At 41.9% G+C, this 22572-nt stretch overlaps 1 protein-coding gene across 3 annotated transcripts in view; it reads left to right on the forward strand.

Moving 5' to 3' along the window:
• Positions 1-22572, forward strand: part of dock1 (dedicator of cytokinesis 1) — a 472808-nt gene that overhangs the window by 321272 nt on the left and 128964 nt on the right. For all 3 annotated transcript variants that reach the window (XM_068002361.1, XM_068002362.1, XM_068002363.1), the window contains one exon: positions 17397-17475. In XM_068002361.1, the coding sequence (XP_067858462.1) occupies positions 17397-17475 (79 nt within the window). The remainder of the gene's footprint in view (positions 1-17396; positions 17476-22572) is intronic.

Raw genomic sequence — 22572 nt, forward strand, 5'->3', positions numbered from 1 at the left:
ATTATCCTATAATTTATTTTGAAACATAACTTTATCACCTCTCACATAGTACAAAATGTCTGTGCGCTGGCATTGAGGGTGTGATGGGAGTGTGGCTGCATTTTAAGTGATATTTTGCAGACTTTCAAATATTTTGCTTACTGTAGTCTAGCTGGGTACCAGCTCGTGCCTTATGAATAGATAGAGCCAAATTCTATTGTATGGGCACCCCAGTCACTGACTCCCGCTGGCTGCTACGTGCCTTTTTAGCTTTTTCTGATGTAAAGTCACCAAATGTTGCAAACCATCATCGAATCATAGCATGGTTACAGCACAGTTAAGCGCAAATCTACTTAACATAATCTACACAACCTAGACTCCAGGGACATGAGGGAACAGAGCTCAGGTTCTGGGATCACAAAGGCACACTAAGCAGGTTCCAGTGATGTTCTTTGGTGTTGCTGAGCTCTCTCTGCGTCTTCCTCTTCTAAGCGTCCCTGAACACACCTTGTGTCTCCCTGTCTCCTTGATGCTGAATCACAGTACATTTCTGAATGCTGGAAAACTGTTGAATAGGATATCTTTGGTCTTGCCACTATTTAATTGAAGAAGGTTCATCCGTGACTTGATCTCGTACAGCACAGCAATAGTCGTAGGGTCCAGGCTGGTGGTAAAAACATGAAACTATGTGTGGCCAGCATGCATGGGGAACTTGACTCAATGTTTACTGATGATGTTGCAGAGGGTCAGCATGCAGGTGGTATAGGAGGATAGAGCCTTGGAGCACACCAATGGTGACTGGGTACAGGAGGAGAAACCATCACAGGACATGTGATGGCTACATTGGAACAGGTAGAGATAGAACCATGAGAGGGCAGTGCCATAGAGGTGGACCACAGAAGAGATACATTGGAGGAGAATCGAGTGGTCAATCATATTAAAAACTGTAGAGGGGTTGGGGAGGATAACGTGTTGCAATCGCAGTCACATAATATTGGTGATTTGGCCCTGATATTTGCGGGGAAGGAGCGGGGTCGACTTTTAGCAGCCCGGAAATACAGGGAAGGTGGAGGTCCTGCTGAATTTAATGGCAAAAGCTCATTTGAACTCTTTTTCAAGATTATGGGGTTGGCCGGCTGTAAGGCAGGAAGGCCTGCGGTGGAAACCCACAACCGGGGACTGGAGAGGAGGGAGGGTTGAATCGTCGTGGTGGGAGTGTTGGAGATCGCGGGGGGGTTGGCCTGGAGAGAGGATTGGAATTGGATCATTGTGGGGGAGCATGGGAGGGGGCGGCCTGGAGATCACGGAAGTGGGGCCTGGAGATCGGAGGTGGGGGATTCAGCTTGAAGATTGCCTGGGGTGGGGGGGATGGCCTGGTGATGACGGTGGGGGGAGGGTGGTGAACCCGGCCCGCAGCCGTTAAATCCAAATGGCTGCTAAAACCCAAGGTACGCAGCCTCATTAACATATTAAAATTACTGGCTTGCCTCTTGAGAGCAGGTTACTTGCCAGACCCCCAAGCCACCCCTGTTAAACCGGACGTAGGCGCATTCACGGTGGATTGGGGTCGGGTTTCACATTTTTAAGAATTTCCCACCCATCCTGGGGAATTAAAATTCCCCCCTTTGATTCAGTTCTGTGGGTTGTTCAGAATCTAGACGAGGGATGTGAATAGAGAATAGTAGGAGATGTAGATGTGGAGTTGGGGAACAGTGACATTATGCAGGGCGTTAGAAAGGAGGGGGAATTTGGAGATGGGGAGTTATTTGGCATAGGCAACAGTGAGGGGGGTGTGGAACAATGCCTCAGGAAAGAGAGGAGTTGATTATGTCAGTAAGCATTGGGCCAATGAGATGTAGTTAAATGGTGAGGAGCTGTGTTCTGAAGGGGTCACTGGACCATGCATGCTAAACAGTGGAAAGAGCATTCTATAGACAGAGCTAAGCGTTCCCACAACCAACAGATCAGATTAAAGCTCTGCAGTTCTTCCACATCTAGTCGCAAATGGTGGTGGACAATGAAGCAATTAATGGGAGGAGGAGGCTCCATGAACATTACCATCCTCAATGAGAGTGGAGCCCAGCACATGAGTGCAAAAGATTAAGCTGAAGCGTTAGCTACCACCTTCAATCAAAAGTGCAGTGTGGATGATCCTTCTCTCCCTCCTCCTGAGGTCCCCACCATTACAGATGCCAGTTCTCAGCCAATTTGATTCACTCCACTTGCAATTCCTCAGATAATGAAACAGTCTCTGCCCGCATGCATCAAGACCTAAACAACCTCCAGACTTGAGCTGATAAGTGGCAAGTAATATTTGCGCCACACAAGTGTCAGGCAATGACCATCTCCAACAAGAGACAGCCTAACCACTTCCCCTTGACATACAATGGTATTACCATCGCCCAATCTTCTACCATCAAATCTTGGGGACCGACATTGACCAGAAGATGGAAGGAAGCTATTGGGTTTGGGCTTCTAGACATTTATTTTAACAAAAATGGATACTGGGGAAATATCTGCATATGTGTACAAAGTACTATGAGAAATTGTAACAAAATTAAAAACCAACATAAAATATATATAATGTCAAATACCATTTGAAAGTAAAATAAATTAACATTTAAAAATGATACGACGTACTAAAATAAAATTTAAAAATAAACAAATATGGAACAGATTGTAAAGTTACAAATTCTGCAAGAAACAAGAATCTAAAAATATAATATCCTAATCGTAAATACTGACTTTATAATTGCAAAGTAAAAAGTGAGCTTGGGGAATAACTCACAACAGATCAGAAGTTCACAATGAATATCAAGTTATTGTCCCACTATGTAGTGCAGCTCTGTTGAGCTGTCAGATGCAGCTTTGATGAAGTACGCAATAGTCACATTTGCAATTTTGAAAATGGGGAGTGCCTAAGAGCTATAATTCTCCGCATGCTGACATGACAGGGTATGAAAACACAGATGTCAAGAATGCGCTTTTGATTTTTTTGAAGACTTACGGTCTCCTTTCTCCAAAACCATACATTCATGTCCTTTAAAAAAAATAGAAGTCTGCCATAAATGTAAAATAAGTGTTTTTATTTCAAGGTTAGAATTCTTGTTGCACACTATTAGTAGCATGCTTTCTTTTATGGTTTGAATTTTGGAGCATAGTTCACCACACAGCTAATTTAATCCTAAATGTATCTTTATTAGTTACGTATTTTCTTTGGGGTCATGTGTGAATGCCCATGGCATTTAATGGTACAACACAGAGTGCAATACTTGAAGTAGTCATGGATCATGGCTTAAACAGTAAGCTATTACATTTGTCATCATAAAATTCAGATTGTTTATGAATTGATTTAATAACCATTTGCAGTTTGGTTAGAGTAATTGATTTCTCAAATTAACTTGACAACAGAATTTTGGCTGGCATCAAATGATGTGTTGGTACTAGTTCACAGTGCAATGGCAGTGAATTTTTATTAGACAATGTAAGGTTCATCCTGTCAAAATTATATGTGGGATGAGAATATAATAAAAAGGCTTGAGTGTATGGGTGTACAAGTTCCTTTAAGCTGTAATTCCCAGGAAGAATTCTTAGGTGATTCATGCATTATTTCTTTGTTGTAATTATTATATATTAAACCTCAGTGTTTAAAAAAATGAAATTTAATACATGGTGAACATTAAACATTGGTTGTTAAACCTCCCTAATGTACTCAGATATATTTCCTGTTAGTTTTTTGTTTTATTTATTGGAACCTCATGCTCCAGTAGTTTTATTATTGGTTGATGAGTGCTAGTTTTACAACTACTGGCGACTGAACATATGGTTGCCTTCAGGGATAGAGAGTTAATAATATTTCACCAAAAAAGTACATGGTTACCTCAAGTCAGTTAATAAACTTGATGTATCACATAGTTCAAACATGCAAATATTGACAAAAAAAAGCAGCTAGAACAAAACAATTTAGGAATACCAGTGAACACAGATTTATCATAAACCTGTCCTGCTTGCAATAGATAATGTCCTATCTTGCAGAACTGATTGTTCCGTGCTGCATGTTGGATTTGGAAAGCCAAGGGAGTAGCCACACGGTGTGGAAGCGACAACATTATGATCTCTAGACTATTTAACGCTCCAGTTGACCTGAAACGAAGTGTCAGGCTTCATTGCAGTAGCAGCATATATTACCTCATTCCCCTAATGCCCAGGGGTAGTTAACTGATTTATAACACATTAGATCTTATTCAGCAGAAATAAATTATGGTAGCTGTATGATAGAGAATTAATTTAAATTGTGAATTATATACACAAGTACTCTCAGTTCTTTTAACAGAGATGATCTTTTGCAAAACTAATCACTACTTTTTAACTTATTTTAATAACATTTATTGACTTAACTGAAAGATACAGTTGTGGCAGATGTGACTTTATGATATAATTATCTGACCTGTAAAACACCAGGTTGTATAATAGCATCATCAGTAGCAAGTCTGCATCATAATGAATGTCATCGCTTTGCCCTGAGAAAAAATTGTCTGATGGGGTTCTTCATTATCAGTGGGAGGAAATGTTCCTACAGCTGTTGTATCATATTAATAGTTGAATTCAAAGTTACATTTTCCCAGCATCCAAAACATTGAAATGTTAAGCGAAGTCTTTTGCAAACAAATTGAAGGAGAATATGTTAATCTATAAGAAAAAATGTTTTTAGAACAGGGGATAAACACAGTAGACTAGAGTTGGAAGAGCAGATGGTACATGCTGGGATTTAGAGTTGGTGGAGATTGCAATGTGAAGGAACGATTTGAAAATGAGAGCAAAGATTTTGAAGTCAATGCACAGGAATACTGGGACCAATGGAGCCCAGAGGCGACTGCAGACCGGGTTGAAGGAGTTTGCGGGCCCAATGGGCCTGGGGGGGCCACATGTTGTACACTGCCTATCTATAGTATTGCTAATTATAGTGTGCTTTACTTGTTAAGGATATCGAACAATAAAGATCTTTTGTTTGCCACAGAAGGATCCTGCATTAAATGTCTTCTAATCACAGAATCACACAGCACAGAAGGAGACCATTCAGCCCATCGAGTCTGTGCTGGCTCTTTGAAAGAACTATCCAATTAGTCCCAATCCCCTGCTCTTTCCCCAAAGTCCTGCAAATTTCTCAAGTATGTATCAATTCCCTTTTGAAAAGTACTATTGAATCTGCTTTCACCACCCTTTCAGGCAGTGCATTCCAGATCATAACAACTCGCTGCATGAAAAATATTTCCTCATCTCTCCTCTGGTTCTTTTGCCAATTATCTTAAATCTGTGACCTCTGGTTACCGACCCTCCTGCCAGTGGAAACAGTATCTCCTTATTTACTCTATCAGAATGCTACATAATTTTGAACACCTCAATTTAGATAGTTCTGCTAATTATACATGTTTGCATAATGTTATGTCGCTTATCGTTAGAGTCTGCATAATGTTATATTGGCGGTCGGTCTTGGCTCTGCTTGGTATGTTTTTCACATATTTGGGTTTACGTATTGTTATATTCATATAATGTTTTAATTTGTCTAATGTTATGCAACAACAACAAAAGATTGAATAATGTTATACTGTATTTCAACCCTTCGAAGTTTTCGTTGTGCAAATTTTAATGACCACATATTGACCTGACCGGATTGTTTGCTTATAATTGCTCTATCTTCTTACAAGGGTGGGGCTTCATATGAAGGGCAGTTATTTAGGAGAGTACAGTACAGTATTTTAGCGCCCATAGTGCTTCTTATATTTGTGAAATTGGCATCAAATAAAAAATGAAAGCAGACAAATCTGAATTTGAGCCACAACTATGATATTACCAGTGCTTTGGACAAAAAGCCAAAGTCACAGACTGATTTAGAATAAGAATATGGTGTCACTCAGGCAGCTATCGGCAAAATCTACAAAGAACAACGGGATTCTGTCTTGAATTGGGTCAGAAGCGAAGATTTCAGCAGTAATATGAAATGGTTATACACTTGATGACATTGGAGCAGAGCGTCTTGAATGGTTTAAAACGGCATTTGATAAAAATCTCACTGGAATTTCAAAACAAATATTATTTGAAAACGCCATCAAAATCACATAAGAAATTGGGTTTAGCGATCTCTCTAAAGTAACCTTGGGATGGATCAAGAGATGGAAAAAGTTTATGCCATGACTCATAAGAAAATGGTCAGAGAAAGTAATGAAGTGACCCCTGAAATGACAAACGAATGGCTTTCATTAACTCTGCCTGCATTACTTCTAAAGTGCCAGCCTTGTGATGTGTTCAACCTCAATGAAGCAGGACGTTTCTGAAAGCATATGCCAGGGGGACTGGCATAAGTGCATTAGTGGGTAAAGGAGCAAGGAGAGCATGTCTCTTTCTGGACTCTATAATGGACGGATCTGAGAAGCTTCCTCTTCTATTCATCGGTAAAAGCCTGGGTGTTACAAAAGTGTTTGACAATTAACCATTTCAGTTGGTGATTTTGGATAATTTCTACAATTTTTAAGGAATGCATTCAACCTCTGGATGGAAAATTTTGAGCTTAGGGTAGAAATGTGTTAATTGTTGTAGATAACTGCACAGTGTAACCTGAAATTTCTGGCCGAACAAATGTGAAACTTGTCCGTCTTCCAAAGAGTACCATTTCTAAACTTCAGTGGATGGATGTCGGAGTTATCAATCTTGGGTCACTATTGGAAGTTTCTGGCTAGAAATAGACAAGCTGCTTACGAAGCCAAGATGGAATTTGCGATCAGTTTACTGGATGCCATGAATTTTGTTGTTAGAAGTTGGAAACTTGTGACTCAGAGCAACGTTGCCAACTGCTTTCACCATGCAGCTATGGTTAGTAAGAAGAGGAGAATTTGGCAGAGCTCAAAGAAATTGAAGCCAACCCTGAACTGCAGAGCATTTGGGAATGACTTCAGCAAGCAGGACTGACTATGTTGAGTCGATCTAAGCCAGAATTAAATATTAAAATTAGCGAGGATAGCGATAATTTTGAAGATGATGACATTCCTCCTGATCCTCCGACTCCAGCAACCTGCCTCAAGATGCTCTTTAACTTTTGATATCATATACAGTGCTCAACCAACAACTGGTTTGACTCAAACTGTTGGTTAGTCTTGTAAAAATTGAAGAAGCAATCACTTGTGATTCAATTTTGAAGATAAAATAGACCAATCAACTGATTTTGTTAAAAAATTATCCCATATTACAGTGAAATTGAAGTAAAATAATGGATTAATTTTTTTGTTCCTTATCCTTGAAATTACAAATGCCTTCAAAACAGTCTGCAAGTGTCTGCAAGTGTTTATAAGGAAAGCTCCCTATTTGTCATAGTAGGTATAATGTTATAATTTTGTCTGGTCTGACAGAGTATAACATTAGGACTCGACTGTATTTTCCACATGCAGTGAGTAAACTTAATCTATCACCAAAGACTTGCTCTGTTTAAACTTGTTCAACTACAATCAAGGAACTTCTCTATTCCCATGTTCTTATATAGCTACCTTGAGTATTTTTCTCCCATTGGCATTAATCACATACAAACTGGTCATTGTAATGACTTCATTGCGCCTAACAATTTGTCATTTTATTTGATAGGCCTCTGAATAAGGCTCAGAGTTTAATTGTGGAATTGATCCATATTATATCCAGTTTGTGAAGCGTAGAGCAAGTTTTCAAATATTTGGTAAAGACTGGTCACTTTTTAAATTGTGCCAGTTATTTTAGTACAGTTTTAAAAGAAAAACAATTGCTGCATTTGTTTGTAGAATTGATCTGACCCCAATCTATTCCACGACAAACACAAGAAATATATTGAGTCAGGCCACAATTCCTACTCCTAATCAGGAAAACTAGCCAAGTAATCACAGGAGGACACGGAAACATTGTGTTTAAGAAGTCATCTAAATCCTGCTCATCAAGGTCTGAGTATCTTCAGTATCACACACCCCATTGTAAGCATCACATACTCCACAAGAGAGGAGTCATACCCTTTTAGGTGGAAGTCTCATAGCAGCACTGGATGTGTAATAAGGGAAGTGACCCTTTGATATAGCTGTAACGAGCACTTAGAGATTCACAAAATCACAGACATATGGTTACAAGCTTTAATGACTTTGCAGCTAGTTGAAACTATTTCAAGCATACCTCCAATGTTGCTCTCTCACACAACACTGCTCTTTTATTTCACAATGGAGTTGCTTTCACCCTCAGTTGTTTAATCAGGTTGAGATCAGGACTCTTTCTAATCGACGGTGATTTTCTTACTGCTTCCAAATATTAGCATTGTGTAACAGTCCATTGCTATCTTGGAAAGCTGCATAACTAATGGGACGCAAGGGGTTCATATTAGGCAAAGGGTGATAGGATGCAATTGTAGTGATGGTTTGGGATTTTCTGAAGGTTATTGTAAGTTTATGTAATTGTCACTTGCCTACAATCTAGAGGAAAGGTTTATTTTTATGTCTCATAATGCCACACCTTCCTCTCCTAATTCACTTAATAACAAATACTTTGGCCCCGATATTAGCGGGGAGGCGGGTTGGCAGCGGCGGGGCGATTGGGCTCATGACAAACCCGCATGAACCAAACTTACCGTTTCCAATGCGATCGCCCGTTGATTGATAGTGGTTAACGTCCTCTCTGGGTTTCACGCCCGGCAGCTAGCCTGATCGACAGGCTGGCTGCCATCAGGAGCTGCAACACGATGGGGGGCAGGAAAGAGAGAGAGCGAGATGTCATCCGGTGCTGGACTGGAAGACTTGGTGGGGGGGAGGGGAGAAGACCGAGGGGGGGAGGAGAGGGGAAGATCGTGGGGGGGAGGAGAGGGGAAGATCGGGGGGGGGAGGAGAGGGGAAGATCGGGGGGGGGGAGGAGAGGGGAAGATCGGGGGGGGGAGGAGAGGGGAAGATCGGGGGGGAGGAGAGGGGAAGATCGGGGGGGGGAGGAGAGGGGAAGATCGGGGGGGGGAGGAGAGAGGAAGGTTGGGGGAAGATCGGGAGAGTCAGATCGGGGTGACATCGGGAGGATGAGATCGGGGGGGACATCGGGAGGGTGAGATCGGGGGGGGACATGGGGAGGATGAGATCAGGGGGGACATGGGGAGGATGAAGAGGGGGACATCGGCGCAGGTTTCAAAGGTAGGTGCATTTAGTGTTTTCATTTCATTGCATGTTTTTTTATTTAATTTATTTAGTTTCTTTCTCCCTGATCCGGCCCTTTATGTCTGGTTTCACCAGGCGTGAATCAGAAGCGGTGGGCAAGCCGCCCAGGGAAGTTAAAAATCTTTCTAATCATTTCGTCTGTCACAGGTAAACTGCCTGAAGTACCTCAATGAGGTACGTTTGGCTCTTTAATTGTCATCCTGTCGGCTTTAATTGCCAGCGGGACTTCCGGTTTCAGGTCGCCTGCGCGCACACAGTTGGGTCCCTGGGAAACTCAGAAGCCGGCAGGTTGGAGCCGGCTTCAGAACCCGATCGGGATTTGCGAGATTTTCAGAACCCCCCCCCCAACACACCCGGATTTGCCTCTTTAAATCACCCCCTCTGTCATCTATTGTCTGGATTGCCTTAGCATTTCTGCACCTAGACAGAAGATATAACTGAATTTAACTTTTTAGTTCATTAAATCTACAATGTTTTCCAATTAATACATGAATTTTAGATGTCTTTTCTTTCTAATATTAAGCAATTTCTTATTGAAGATATGATAGAAAGCAGTCTACTCATAATTTGAAATGTTTTATGGTAAGAAATTTGAATTATCCAATAAGCAATGTAAATAATATAGCGTGGGAGTTTAATGCTAACAATGAAATTATCTGGCAATTTGAATTACGCATCTTTCAATTAAGAGGAATAAACTATAAATATTTTGATAGCAGTAGAAAAACATTTGCTTTCTCATTAAGGTTTATATAAATGTCCAGGGTTTTGTTTAGATAGCCAATAGTGGATCTTGCCAGAAAGATTGTACTAATTATCTGTTCTTTGCAGCAGACTCAGTGGATCAGTTCTCTTTGTACCTAGTTTAATAATAATGAGAATATTTTTTGTCTCAAGATAACTTTTTAAAAAAAATCATAGGCTTCTTTCCAAATGTTCATTGAGCTGTAGTGAAATAGCAAAGGTGTGACAATCAAATCACTGAATGATCCATTGTATAGAACTGAATGACTTGTACTTAAAAATGCTTACAGTATGATTGACTGAAGTTGAACTTTTACTATTTTCCCAGACAACTTAATCGAAATGACTTTGAACTAAAACCTCTTAAAGCTCTCTCAAATCTCATAATGTAAAATGCCTAAGCATTCTTTGGCATAACATTATTTTGGCTCCTTCTGTTCTTTTAGATCAGCGCTATTAATTTTAGTTGGAAGCTGTCATTCAAAGTCAAAACTCATTTTGTCTGCCTCAGACTAAATACTCTGGCAGAGATACAGGGTAGAATCTTCTATCCTTTGATTGGGATGTGTCTCTGGGGAGTGGGGCCAACCTCTGTCCATTATGAAGATATATCCCTGACCCACATCGAGCCTCAGGGTCATTTACAACAACAGCAACCACAACTTGCATTTATATAGCGCCTTTAACATAGTAAAACATCCCAAGGCGCTTCGCAGGAGCCTAATTAGACAAAAACTGACACCAAGCCAAAGAAGGAGACATTAGGACAGGTGATCAAATGCTTGGTCAAAGAGGTGGATTTTAGGGAACGTCTTAAAAGGAGGAGAGAGCGGTGGAGAGATTTAAGGTGGGAATTCCAAAGTTTAGGGCCTAGACGGCTGAAGGCAGGGCCACCAATGATGGGGTGAAGAGAGTGGGGGACGCAGAAGAGGACAGAATTGGAGGAACGCAGCGTTTTCGGAAGGTTGTGAGGTTGGAGGACGTTCAGCAAGAGAGCAGGAAGGTTGAGGAATAGTGAAGGGTTGGGTGGGGGGCAAAGCACCCAAGAGGGGAGAAGTGAAAGGAGGCACGACTGGATAACAGGAAGGGGAGGAGTCAGGACAGAAGGGACTGAGGGGTAAAGAGAAGAGAAAGAAAAAGAGGATAGAAACTAATGGACTCTGATCCAGAGGGGAAATCATTATGTGCACACAAATGGACACAGGGAAAATAGAAAATATATTAGTCTGTGGTTTTATGTGATAAAACAGAATATATTACTTTTATATCATCTACATTTCTTTTTATGATGACTCCAAGTGTTATTTGTGTTTAAACCAGCAAGTGGCTGAGGGAGTTTCAGAAGGGGACTCGATAGCAAATTATAATTGCCAACTAGGCAGAACATGCATGCATCCGTGTACAAACGAAGCTTTTAAATTAACAACTTATCGTAAAGCTATGATATGAATGACTGGTTATTGAACAAAGCTATCCAAATGATTTACACATTCACAGAGACAAGTCCCGGTGGATTTAGATTTTGGAGTCAAGCACCCTAGCCTCCGCTGGAGAATCGTGCCAGATTGATAGTGGGGTTTTGCTGTGGCTGGCCTCAAAGATCTCCCACAATTAAGGATGCTGGCAACCACCTTGCTGCCTGCAAAATTGAAAAAATATATATCTTCAAATCTGATGGCTTCCTCTTTGGGCTGTGCAAGGCAATACTGTGTAAGCTTTTGCACAAGGTTTCTCAGAATAAAAAAAATCTGCAAATCTTAGAACACTGGATGCCTAGGCCCAACGGGCATCTTTTGGATCCAGTGTTCAGATGACACAAATAGATGAAGATATGTCGAGGATGTACTTCCCTCATTTACATGTCATATTAAATGATGCCCTGCCTGAGGAGCGGGAAATGGGGACGCAGCAGGAGGCAAGGGCATGGTGGAGCATGTCCTGTTCCACTGAAGAAGTGGCAAGGGCGGGAGGAAAATCTGTGCCGTTCAAAAACAGAGAGATAGTGGGGAGCAGCCCATTCCAGAACAGAGAGATAGTGGAGAACAGCCCATTCCAGAACAGAGAGATAGTGGGGAGCAGCCATTCCCGAACAGAAAGATAGCAGGGAACAGCCATTCCAGCACATAGAGATAGTGGGGAGCAGCCATTCCCGAACGGAGAGATAGTGGGGAACAGCCATTCCCGAACAGAGAGATAGCGGGGAACAGCCATTCCCGATCAGAAAGATAGCGGGGAACAGCCATTCCAGAACAGAGAGATAGTGGGGAGCAGCCATTCCCGAACGGAGAGATAGTGGGGAGCAGCCATTCCCGAACGGAGAGATAGTGGGGACCAGCCATTCCTGAACGGAGAGATAGTGGGGAACAGCCATTCCCGAACAGAGAGCTAGTGGGGAACAGCCATTCCCGAACAGAGAGATAGCGGGGAACAGCCATTCCAGAACAGAGAGATAGCGGGGAGCAGCCATTCCTGAACAGAGAGATAGTACAGGGATAAAAATAGATAATGGGGAACAGGTGATTGGGAGGGGGGAGGGAGCATAGGGGGGGAAGGAAAAATCAGTGATTAGCTTTTTAAAAAAGAGAAATAAAACAAAGCAAACTTAGCACAGAAAAGAATTTAAGAAAAGTAGCAGGACCAGGAACTGAAAAAAAGCAACCCTGTGGGGGTTGGGAAAGACGTTACAAAAAGAAACAACAGCACGAGGCACAATTTGGGTTTGAGTGTGGGGCTGGGAACTGGGGGGAGAACAACGAGAGGTAGAATGGGGCCAGGAGAAGAATTGGAGAAAAAAAAAGTTACATTGGGGAGTGGACAGAGAGAGGTTGGGATAGGATTGGGAGCAAGGCTGGAAGGGAATTGAATAAAACTGCAGCAAGAGGCACTACAGGATAGGGCTGGCATGGGAATTAAAGTAACAGGAGCCTGGGGAAAATTATCTGGAAACAACTACTACTGTACTTAGGATATGAGGCAAGCAAATGTTGTTCTATTATTTTGTCTCCATTATCTCACAGGTTGATGTTATGGGCTGCTGTGTTTTCACATTTCTGATTTTCGCTCCCAATATTGCAACTGTGGGATATTGTAGTTTGACCAAAGGTGATAACACATGTTTAGTATGTTTGGTAATTATTCATTGTCCTGTAGGACAGCACAGTGATGGTCCAGGTTGGAATTGTCATGCGCTACACCATGCAATGGTTCAATCCAGGTTTGGCACCACACTGTCAGTTCCTCTTCTTCACCATGTAGTTCTATTGCGGTACCACTAGACCTAAATGCACCTCACAAAACTCAGATTGTTCCTAGTATATCTTAGCAACGGCATTAGCAGAGGCCTAGGAGTAGGCCATCTTCATTCTGTCTTAGGTGGTGAAAGCATGGCAAAGAGCAACCAAAATTTTCCTCTGGTGGGCACCTCAGCAGACTTTAAAAAAAAATAACTGCCTGGCTAAAATGGCGGCCAGCGAGACTGGAGCGCCAAGTCCTTTGCAGCGATTTTAACCGCCCATACGCCCCATTCCTGCCAGTCGGGATGGGTTAAAACTGCCCCTATTGTTATCACGCTCCTGAAATATTTAAGGAAATTAGAATCAATAAAAAAATGGTAGGTATTTGTGTATAACTGTGTCTGCTTTTGTTTTCCATTTGTACAAGTGTTTTAGATGTATGTACAAGAGGAATGGTTTTAAAGTTTGCTAATAATACCAAATTAGGGGTTATGACAAACTATGAGGAAGAGTGTAGGAGATTGTAAGAGAATGTAGATAGGTTAATGTAGTAGGCAGATGCAATACCATACAGATAAATATGAAGTAGGACATTTTGGAAAAATTAACAGTGGAAAAAAAAGTTAAGTGTTAAGATTCTTAGCAGTGGAGAACGATCTAGAGGTGTTGATACATATATCTTTATAGGTGAGTGTGCAGACAGTAAAGGACAAATAAGATTCTGGCTTTTACCTGGAAGCATTGAATGCAAAAGCAAGGAGATGATATTAAATTTGTACAGGATGTTGGTTAGACTACAGTTAGAATATCACATGCAGTTCTGGGCATTTCCATTGTAGGGAGGATATTAGAGCCATGGGAGGGATGCAGTGAAGTTTCACTGGTATAATACCAGGAATAAGAGGTTATAGTTTTGAAGAAGGGCTCAGTAAATTGAGGCATTTTCACTGGAACATGAAGTTTTAAGAAGAGGATCTAAGTGTTTTTCAAAATTATGAAACATTTTGAGTAGTGAAAGATTGTTTCTACTGGTTGGTAAATCAGTAACAAAGGATATAGACTCAGGATTGTCACTAGAAAATGAAGGGATAAGTTAGGAAATTTTTTACATGGTTATTAGAACATGAAATGCTTTACAGCAATTGGATATTGAGGCAGATATTATAACATCATTTAAAAGAGAATTGGATAAGCATTTCAAAAACAAGAATATATGATATTGGGAAAGGATGGAGATCACTCCAGTTGTGCTAGCACCAGGACAGGTGCAGTTGTCTGAGTACTTCTGTCCTGTTATTTCCATTAATAATTACTGTTCTCTCCAGTCATATATTAATGAATACTGACATTTTTTACAATATTTATATGTTGTTGGAAGTTGATGCTTTTTTTCCCCTGAAGACTCTTGTAATTTTTCGGTTTCATCCTCTTTTCCCTATTTTCCATAAACCAGGGGGTCTATGGGGGATTTGTTACCAAGCCTGAACTATTGCAGCTTTGAACCACTTACTAGGAGGTGTGCAAGACTACCCTTGGAATGTAAGGGTATAACTGGCATTTAACCAGCTAAAACTATACAGAGTACTGATGAGCTTCCAATGGTTTATCGTGCTAGGACCTGCAACCTATTAGGGCATTGACCTACAAGGCCATATGGTTTTGAATGGGAAGAAACCCAAACCCTAATCACTGGTCTATTCCTCCAGGTGCCATTAGCGAGCCAGGCTGGCTAGTCAATCATCAACAATTCTTACAATACTGCAGTCTGCCTGGTTTAGATATTTGGTTACAGAGTTTGTCACAGAGAGTTGACTTGTTTCAAACTTGTAAAGCCAATTGTGTCATCTTAGAACCACCTTAACCCTAAGACCCCGTTTACCTCCCCCACAAGAGTGATAGTGAATAGTTGCTTGTTAGACAACTGATAAGCACATATTTGAGCATTGAATGGGTGGACAGCTAGGAGTGACTCAGGTGGCATGGTGAGCAGTACAACTCACCATAAAATTTGTGAGTGCATTATTGCCATCCTCCTGACCACAACATTGACACACTCCGTTGAATGGTGTTTCTACTAGTTGGAGATGTGGAGGTTAAGCAGCATCTCTTTGCCTCTCTGCGACCTTATCATGGTAGGCACTGAGTCCCGGATGTATGAGTATGTGGTCCAGTCAATGCATTTTAGCAGGTGTGTTCCAAGTCTAAGCTTCCTCAGCATATATGACATCTGACTTCAACATGATAGAAGGATCTACACAAGTCACCTTGCACCATGTCAACAATCTTAATCCAGATCCTGATGTGAGGGACTTTGGCAGAGATGTGCCTGCTATTTTTGTTAGGCAAGGGCATTAAGGGTTACAGAACCAAGGCGGATAGATGGAGTTAAGATACAAATCAGCCATGATCTAATTGACTAGCGGAACGGGCTCGAGGGGCTGAATGACCTACTCTTGTTCCTATGCTGTAAGGCTGATTCTGTTTCCTAGGTGTTCAGTGATAGGTTGTTATTGGTCAGAGCCTCTCCTCCTGCAATCACTTCCTCTTTATGCCATAAATCCATGTTGCAGCTTGGGATTACAACTTTCACATGGCATGAGGAAGCACTTAATTGCACGACTAGGAGTTCTGAATCATTCCTACAATAATCTTATGGCTTATATTGGCAACTAATTATGTGGCCATGTACCTGCTATGTTTCACTCCATGACATAGTGTAGTAGTATGCTAACGTACTGTGTCATTGCAACACCACAGTGTGAAACTGTTTCAGTTCTTCATGTTATATTGGGGTCGATGTTAACCCACCCTTCCTGGCAAGAACGAGGTGGGGGGGGGCGTTAAAATCAATCAATTTGACTTACTGTCCTGTTTCCGCTGTAATCGCACTGGCTGCCATTTTAACTGCTGACTTCATTTAGGTGGCTGAGGTTCCTGCCAGAAACCTGCTGAGTAAAACCTTGCTAGGATTGTGTTCAGCCAGTGATAGACTGGAAGCACTATTTAACAGGACACTCAGTTGCAGGGATCCATGTGCTATTGTGCTTAGTGGATTTCCAAGGGATTTTTGAGCTTGGCGATTGCTTGTTTCTGTCCTATATTGCCTTACTCATCACTTATTATTGGTGCTAACTTTGCTTCATTGCTTTGGATGGAGGAAGAGGAGCATCAGCAGCAGCCTCAACATCCAGAACAAACTAGCAGGTGTGCATGTTAGAAGACAGCGGATGAGAGGGATTGTTCATAGAAAGCCTTACCCAGCCAAAGGATCAATAGACCAAGAGTCACTTTCCTGGATATGACTGAGAAGCACAGCAGCCAAAGTGCCAAATGTGATAACGGTGATTAATTAAATACCAAACACAATAATTGCCTTGAATTCATCTCTCACCCAAGTGTCAACCCGTAGTGGCTTTCGTAAAAGAAAGTTTACCGACTCTACTACTCCTACGAGGTGCTCCCCCAGTGGCTTCAGCAAAGCTAGTGGAAGGCTGCTGCTGTTCATGTTGAGGCTCTTGAGATGCTCGTGGCCGGCAACTTCTAGGAGCTCGAGCCTGTGAGGCGGGCTCCCCTTTCCGGACACGATTGGGTGGGAAACCCACCAGTCAAGTTTAAATGAGGTGAGTTAAAATGCCCCGGGCCTAAAATTTAGGCCAGCGAGTGCGTTTCACACTCGCCCTGCCCACCCGAAACCTGGCTCCTTCGTATGTTTTTTCACCATGACCAACAATAGTACAAGATTGAAGTAATTCATTTGTTCTGACTTAGCGAATTAATAATTGGCAGTGGAGGCCAAGTCATTAGATGTATTTATGAAGGAGATAGATATATTTCTTAATGCTAAAGGAATCAAGGGATATGGGGAAAAAGCGGGAACAGGGTACTGAGTCAGATGATCAGCCATGATCATTTTGAATGGCGGAGCAGGCCCAAAGGGCCGAATGGCCTACTCTTGCTCCTATTTTCTATGTTTCTATGTAACAAAAATGTCTTATGTATATGTAGTTCATTTACTTTTGTACTCTGTACTATTCAGTAAATTTTGGGCTTCTGAAATAATCCGAAAAAAATGTTCTGTTTCTCTTCAAAGGGAGTTGTTATGTAGCTCATAGTATGTTTAATGAAATTGGTGTTTTTTTATTGTACAACGTTAACAAAGCTGTTTATACTCCAGCGTTCATTTGTCAATGATTGTTATAATTTGAGATGACAGTTCATTGTGGTTTTTTTTCATTTTATCTTTCAGAGTCTTCCTGCGAGCTATAAATCAGTATGCAGATATGCTGAACAAGAAATTTCTTGATCAAGCAAACTTTGAGCTACAGGTAAGTGAAATAAAACCAATAACTAGGATCTTTGGATCATTCAGTAAGATTAATTTGGTTGGAAGTACAAAGTATGGTGCTGTTTGCAGATAGTAACGTGGGTGATTCTAGAGCACATACTGTAAAAGAAGAATAAAAGTTCCAAACAATGTATAATCATGAGTACCTCTTTAAATGGAACTTGTGGGAAAAAAAGATTTTATCTTTTGTGAAAAGATAAGGAAATAAATCCTCACAATGCGGTAAGACTAAGTAATTTTATTAAAAGATAATACTTACTGTGTTGAAGCATTTCAAAACACTTCATATAATGATTAACTTTTGAAGTGCAGGCACTGTTATTATCTATATTAAACATGGCAGCCATTCTGCACCATCAGCTTCCCAGAGACAGCAAAGAGGGGAATTTATCTGTGAATCTGTTTTTTGGCGGTACAGTCTCCAACACCTACACCGTCCCCACTTATCCCGGACAGCCACCTATATCTGGCAAATGGTGCTAACCATTTTCCATTACCATAGGCTTCAATTACAAAGGCGCCACTTAAGCGTGTCGACTGTTTTGGGCAGTTCAAGCAGCTGTTCGCACCTCATTAAAGTGTGATTACCAGTCATTAATCCTATATTCGTGTATGTGTGCGAGTAAATGAATGTGCATCATGCTTAAACTGAATGACCTGAGGCTCTGTTTACTTAACAGTTAGACTTTGTGGCCTTGAAGGTACACTGTTTCTCCTGATCAACAGAAGAATACATTCTCAATTACAAAGTCTAAAACAGATCATCTGACTTACTAATGTAATTAAATGCTTACAAATGAATATTAGTGTAGAGACATTCCTTGACTATGTTCCAAGTTAATAAATATTACTTGGTTATCCCTTGTTCAAGAACTCCTCTGCAGTCCCCAAGAGCCTTTCATTTTAGGTGAGCATATTGAATGTAGATGTGCCCTCAGGATATCAGGAGGGAAATCCACAATTGAACATTTCTGTAAAATTATATACACTAATCACATGCTTTTGTTGAGTTTTACTGTAGCCTAGGAAAGAATATTAAAACATAAAGAATGAATAAAGACTAGTTGGCCCACCAAGCCTGTTCCTTGGAGCAGACCTTATACAATTTAATATGTTATGGACATTCCCTAGTTCATTTGATATGTTTGAGAATAACTCGGTAAAACTTACAGGGTTATGTTCAATCATAAGTAATCAGCATAAATAAACAACCCCAGCTGATCAGTGTGTTCTATAAGGGTCCTTTCTGCTTGATGCTACCTGAATGTGTACCTACTGAATATGCTTATTTCAAAAAAAAACTCCTGGATTCTGAAGGAAATCCTACAGCTGGGAATAATTTGAAAATTGATGGTCTTAAGTAAAACCCACAACTGTGATATACATATATCCTTTATATGCAAAGTACCTTACTCTTAAATTCCACTTTAAATATTGAATTGACATAAACAACAACTTGCACTTAGACGGGGCCTTTAACATAGAAAAACATCTCCAGGCACTTCACAGAAGCATAATCAGACAAAAAGTGACATTGAGCCAAAGACTGAAAGCTTGGTCAAAGAGGTGGGTTTTAAAGAGGGGTTTAAAGGAGAAGAGGGAAGAGGAGAAGCAAAGAGGTTTGGGAAGGGAATTCCAAAGCTTAGGCATGAGGCAGCTGAAGCACAGCTGCCAATGGTGGGGCGAAGGGAGTGGAGGATGCACAAGAGGCCAGAATTAGGGAAATGCAGAGTTTTCGGAGGGTTAATGGGCTAGAGGATGTTACAGAGATAAGAACTAGGAGCAGGAGTAGGCCATCCGACTCCGCCATTCAATAAGATCATGGCTGATCTTCTATCTCAATGCCATTTTCCTGCATCATCCCCATATTCCTTGATGCCTTTAATATCTAGAAATTTATTGATCTCTGTTTTGAATGTACTCAATGACTGAGCCTCCACAGCCTTCTGAGGTAGAGAATTCCAAAGATTCACCACCCTCTGAGTGAAGAAATTTCTCCTCACCTCAGTCCTAAATAGCCTACCCTTTATTCTGAGACTGTGACCCCGGTTCTAGATTCCCCAGCCAGGGGAAACATCTTCCCTGCATCTACCCTGTCGAGCCCTGTAAGAATTTTGTATGTTTCAATGAGATAAGGAGGGGCAAAGCCCTGAAGAGCTTTGAATGTTGGGATGAGAATTTTAAATTGGAGGCCTTGGGGGATTGGGAGACCAATGTTGGTCAGCGAGCACAAAGCTGATGAGTAAGCGGTACTGGCTGTAGGATTGGATTTGGGCAGCAGAGTGTTGAATAACCTGAACTTGATGGTGAGTGGAGGATGGGAGGCTATTCAGGAGAGCATTGGAATAGTTGAGCCTCAAGGGGACAAACACGTGGATCAGGGTTTTAACAACAGATGGGCTGAGGCAGGGCAGAGATGGGCAGTGTTATGGAGGTGGAAATAGGCAATCTTTGTGATGGAGAAGACATAATGTCTGAAGCTCAGCTCGGGGCCAAATAGGATGCCGAGGTTGAAAACAGTCTGGTTCAACCTGAGACGGTGGCCGGGGAAAGGGGTGGATTTGGTGGCTAGGGTACAGCCTTTGTGGCAGGAGCCAATGACAACAGCTTCAGTCCTCCCAATGTATAATTGGAGGAAATTGCAGCTCATCCAGGACTGGATGTTGGACAAGCAGTCAGTGACAGAGTGAGTGGAGGGGTCGAGACAGGTGGTGGAGAGGTAGAGCTAAGTATCGTCAGCATGCATGTTGAAGCTAACCCTATGTTTTCAAGGGTCAGCATATAGATGAGGAAGGGAAGGTGGCCAAGCGTAGATCCTTGCTGGACTTTAGAGGTAATGATGCAGGGGTGGAAAGAGAAACTATTGCTGGAGATGCTCTGACTACGACTGGATAGATAAGAGTGGAGCCAAGCAAAGGCATTCACACTGAGCTGGACAACAGAAGAGGGGTTTCGGAGGAGAATGGTGTGGTCGACCTTGTCAAAGGCTGTAGAGAGGCTGAAATGGGATATTACACCATGGTGACGGTCACAGAGGATGTCATTTGTGACTTTGATTAGGGTCGTTTCAGTGCTTTGCCAGCAATGGAAACCTGATTGGAGAGCTTCAAACATGGAGTTGTGGGAAAGATTTGCAAGAATTTTTGAGGTGACAACACATTCCAGGACAATGGAGAGGGAAGGGAGGTTGGAGATGGGGCAGTAGTTTGCAAGGACAGTGTGATCGAGGATGGGTTTTTTGAAAGAGGGGGTGATGATGGCAGTTTTGAAATGGAGGCAGATAGTTCCTGAGCAGATGGAACCATTTACAATGTCACCTAGCATGGGGGCCAGGAAGGGAAGTTGGGTGGTCTGCGATTTAGTGGGAATGAGCTCGGGAGCAGGACGTGAATCTCATGGACAAGATGTGTCTTGAAGAGGGCATGTGGGGAGATTGGAGAGCTATGGCAAGAGGAAACCTTGGGGGATTTTGGCTTGGTGGACAAAGGGAAGGAGGGAATGCAGCAGAACGGATGGTCTTAGTCCTGGTGACAAAGGTGTCCATGAGCTCCTAGCACTTGTTGAAGATGAGGGTGGAAGGGGCAGGGGAGAGGGCCTTAAGGAAACAGTTGTTGTTAATTCCCCACTCCAACAAAAAAAAAATTCTTTTGTTAAGAAAAACTTTTTATATATTTTTCCCCAAAATGCAATTTTTTCCCCTTGGCAAACAATGTAATTTCAAAAACTGTTCTAATTTAATTCATTGCTGCTCTATATAGTGGCTTCCAAACTTTTACATGGTGTAACCACGTTAAAGGATGATGAAAGATTTCTGCATCAAGATTCAAAAATATAACCAGGTTGCAAGCTTGTTTTTAATTTAGTTAAAAGCATATGTGGAGTTAATTTTAAATTTTAGAAATTCGCAGAAACTATTTCTGTCGCTCATCAACAATAGAAAAGATGTGGGTATTTCAAAAGCTTAAGCTGCACTTCAGAATTCAGTTGATATAGATGCAGTCATGATCAGGATTAAAAATAAACTTCATAAGTATTCAGCCTTTATGGAAATTAGGGGGTAAATTTTAACCCCGAAGAACGGCTGTGTTGGGGGAGGGTGGGCAGTGAAAATTGTCGGTTTTGGGAGCAGGACCGCATCCCGGCCATATCCTGTCGATTTCCGGGTTTGACCCAGACTCAACTGGGTGTGTGTGTGCTTCTGAAACCTGGGGTGATATTTAAAGGGTCAATTGAGCTATTTAAACTACTTAAGGATGTTAAATTTTTATGGTATGAACTACACAAGCCATTTTAACTGCTTCTGAACGTATCTCCCGTGGTCTCTGAAAGACGCCATGGAAACGGAGGCGAGTTGCAGCCAGCACCCATTTGGACTTTAAACCAGTGATTGACACATGTGAAGAAAAGGTGAGTTTTTGCAGCAGGGCAATCAGTTCTCTCAGATAAAGCTTTAGCTGGGTGTTCTTTGTATTTAGACTGAGATTTCTTTGGTGACACTCAGAACTCTTGCGTTCACACATATTAACCTACATTTTTGACCCCCTCAAATTGACACCATCAGGATGGGGGGGCACAAGGGATTTATTCAGCAGTACATCTGAGGAGGAGGCACATCGCCATCAGCGGCGCGCAGTTCTGGGAGTTGTAGCGCCACAAGACAGAGGTGCACCACAAGGACCTGCAGAAGAACGGAGAGGGGACCACCGAGGGGCCGAGGTTGCAGGAGGCACTGCCCACATAAGAGGGTCTACTGAAAGAGGCTGAGCTTCCTGTATCTCTCTGAGGAGAAGTGCCTACGAAGGCTCAGATTGGTCGCAGACATCTGCAGGCTCCTTCATGCAGAGCTGCTTGCAGCTAGCCCTGGTGACCACGCATTGCCTGTCGCAGTTAAAGTCACCAGTGCCCTCAATTTCTTCACCTCCGGATCCTTCCAGGGCGGCACAGGTGACATCACCAGGATTTCTCAGTCGTCTGCATATAAGTATATATGACAGGTCACAGATGGTTTGTTTGCCAGGGCATCCGACCATGTCAACTTCCCCATCGACGACATGAGCCAGACTGAGAGGGCAGTGGT

This window comes from Heptranchias perlo, chromosome 21 (assembly GCF_035084215.1).
Source record: "Heptranchias perlo isolate sHepPer1 chromosome 21, sHepPer1.hap1, whole genome shotgun sequence".
Classification (NCBI taxonomy): domain Eukaryota; kingdom Metazoa; phylum Chordata; class Chondrichthyes; order Hexanchiformes; family Hexanchidae; genus Heptranchias; species Heptranchias perlo.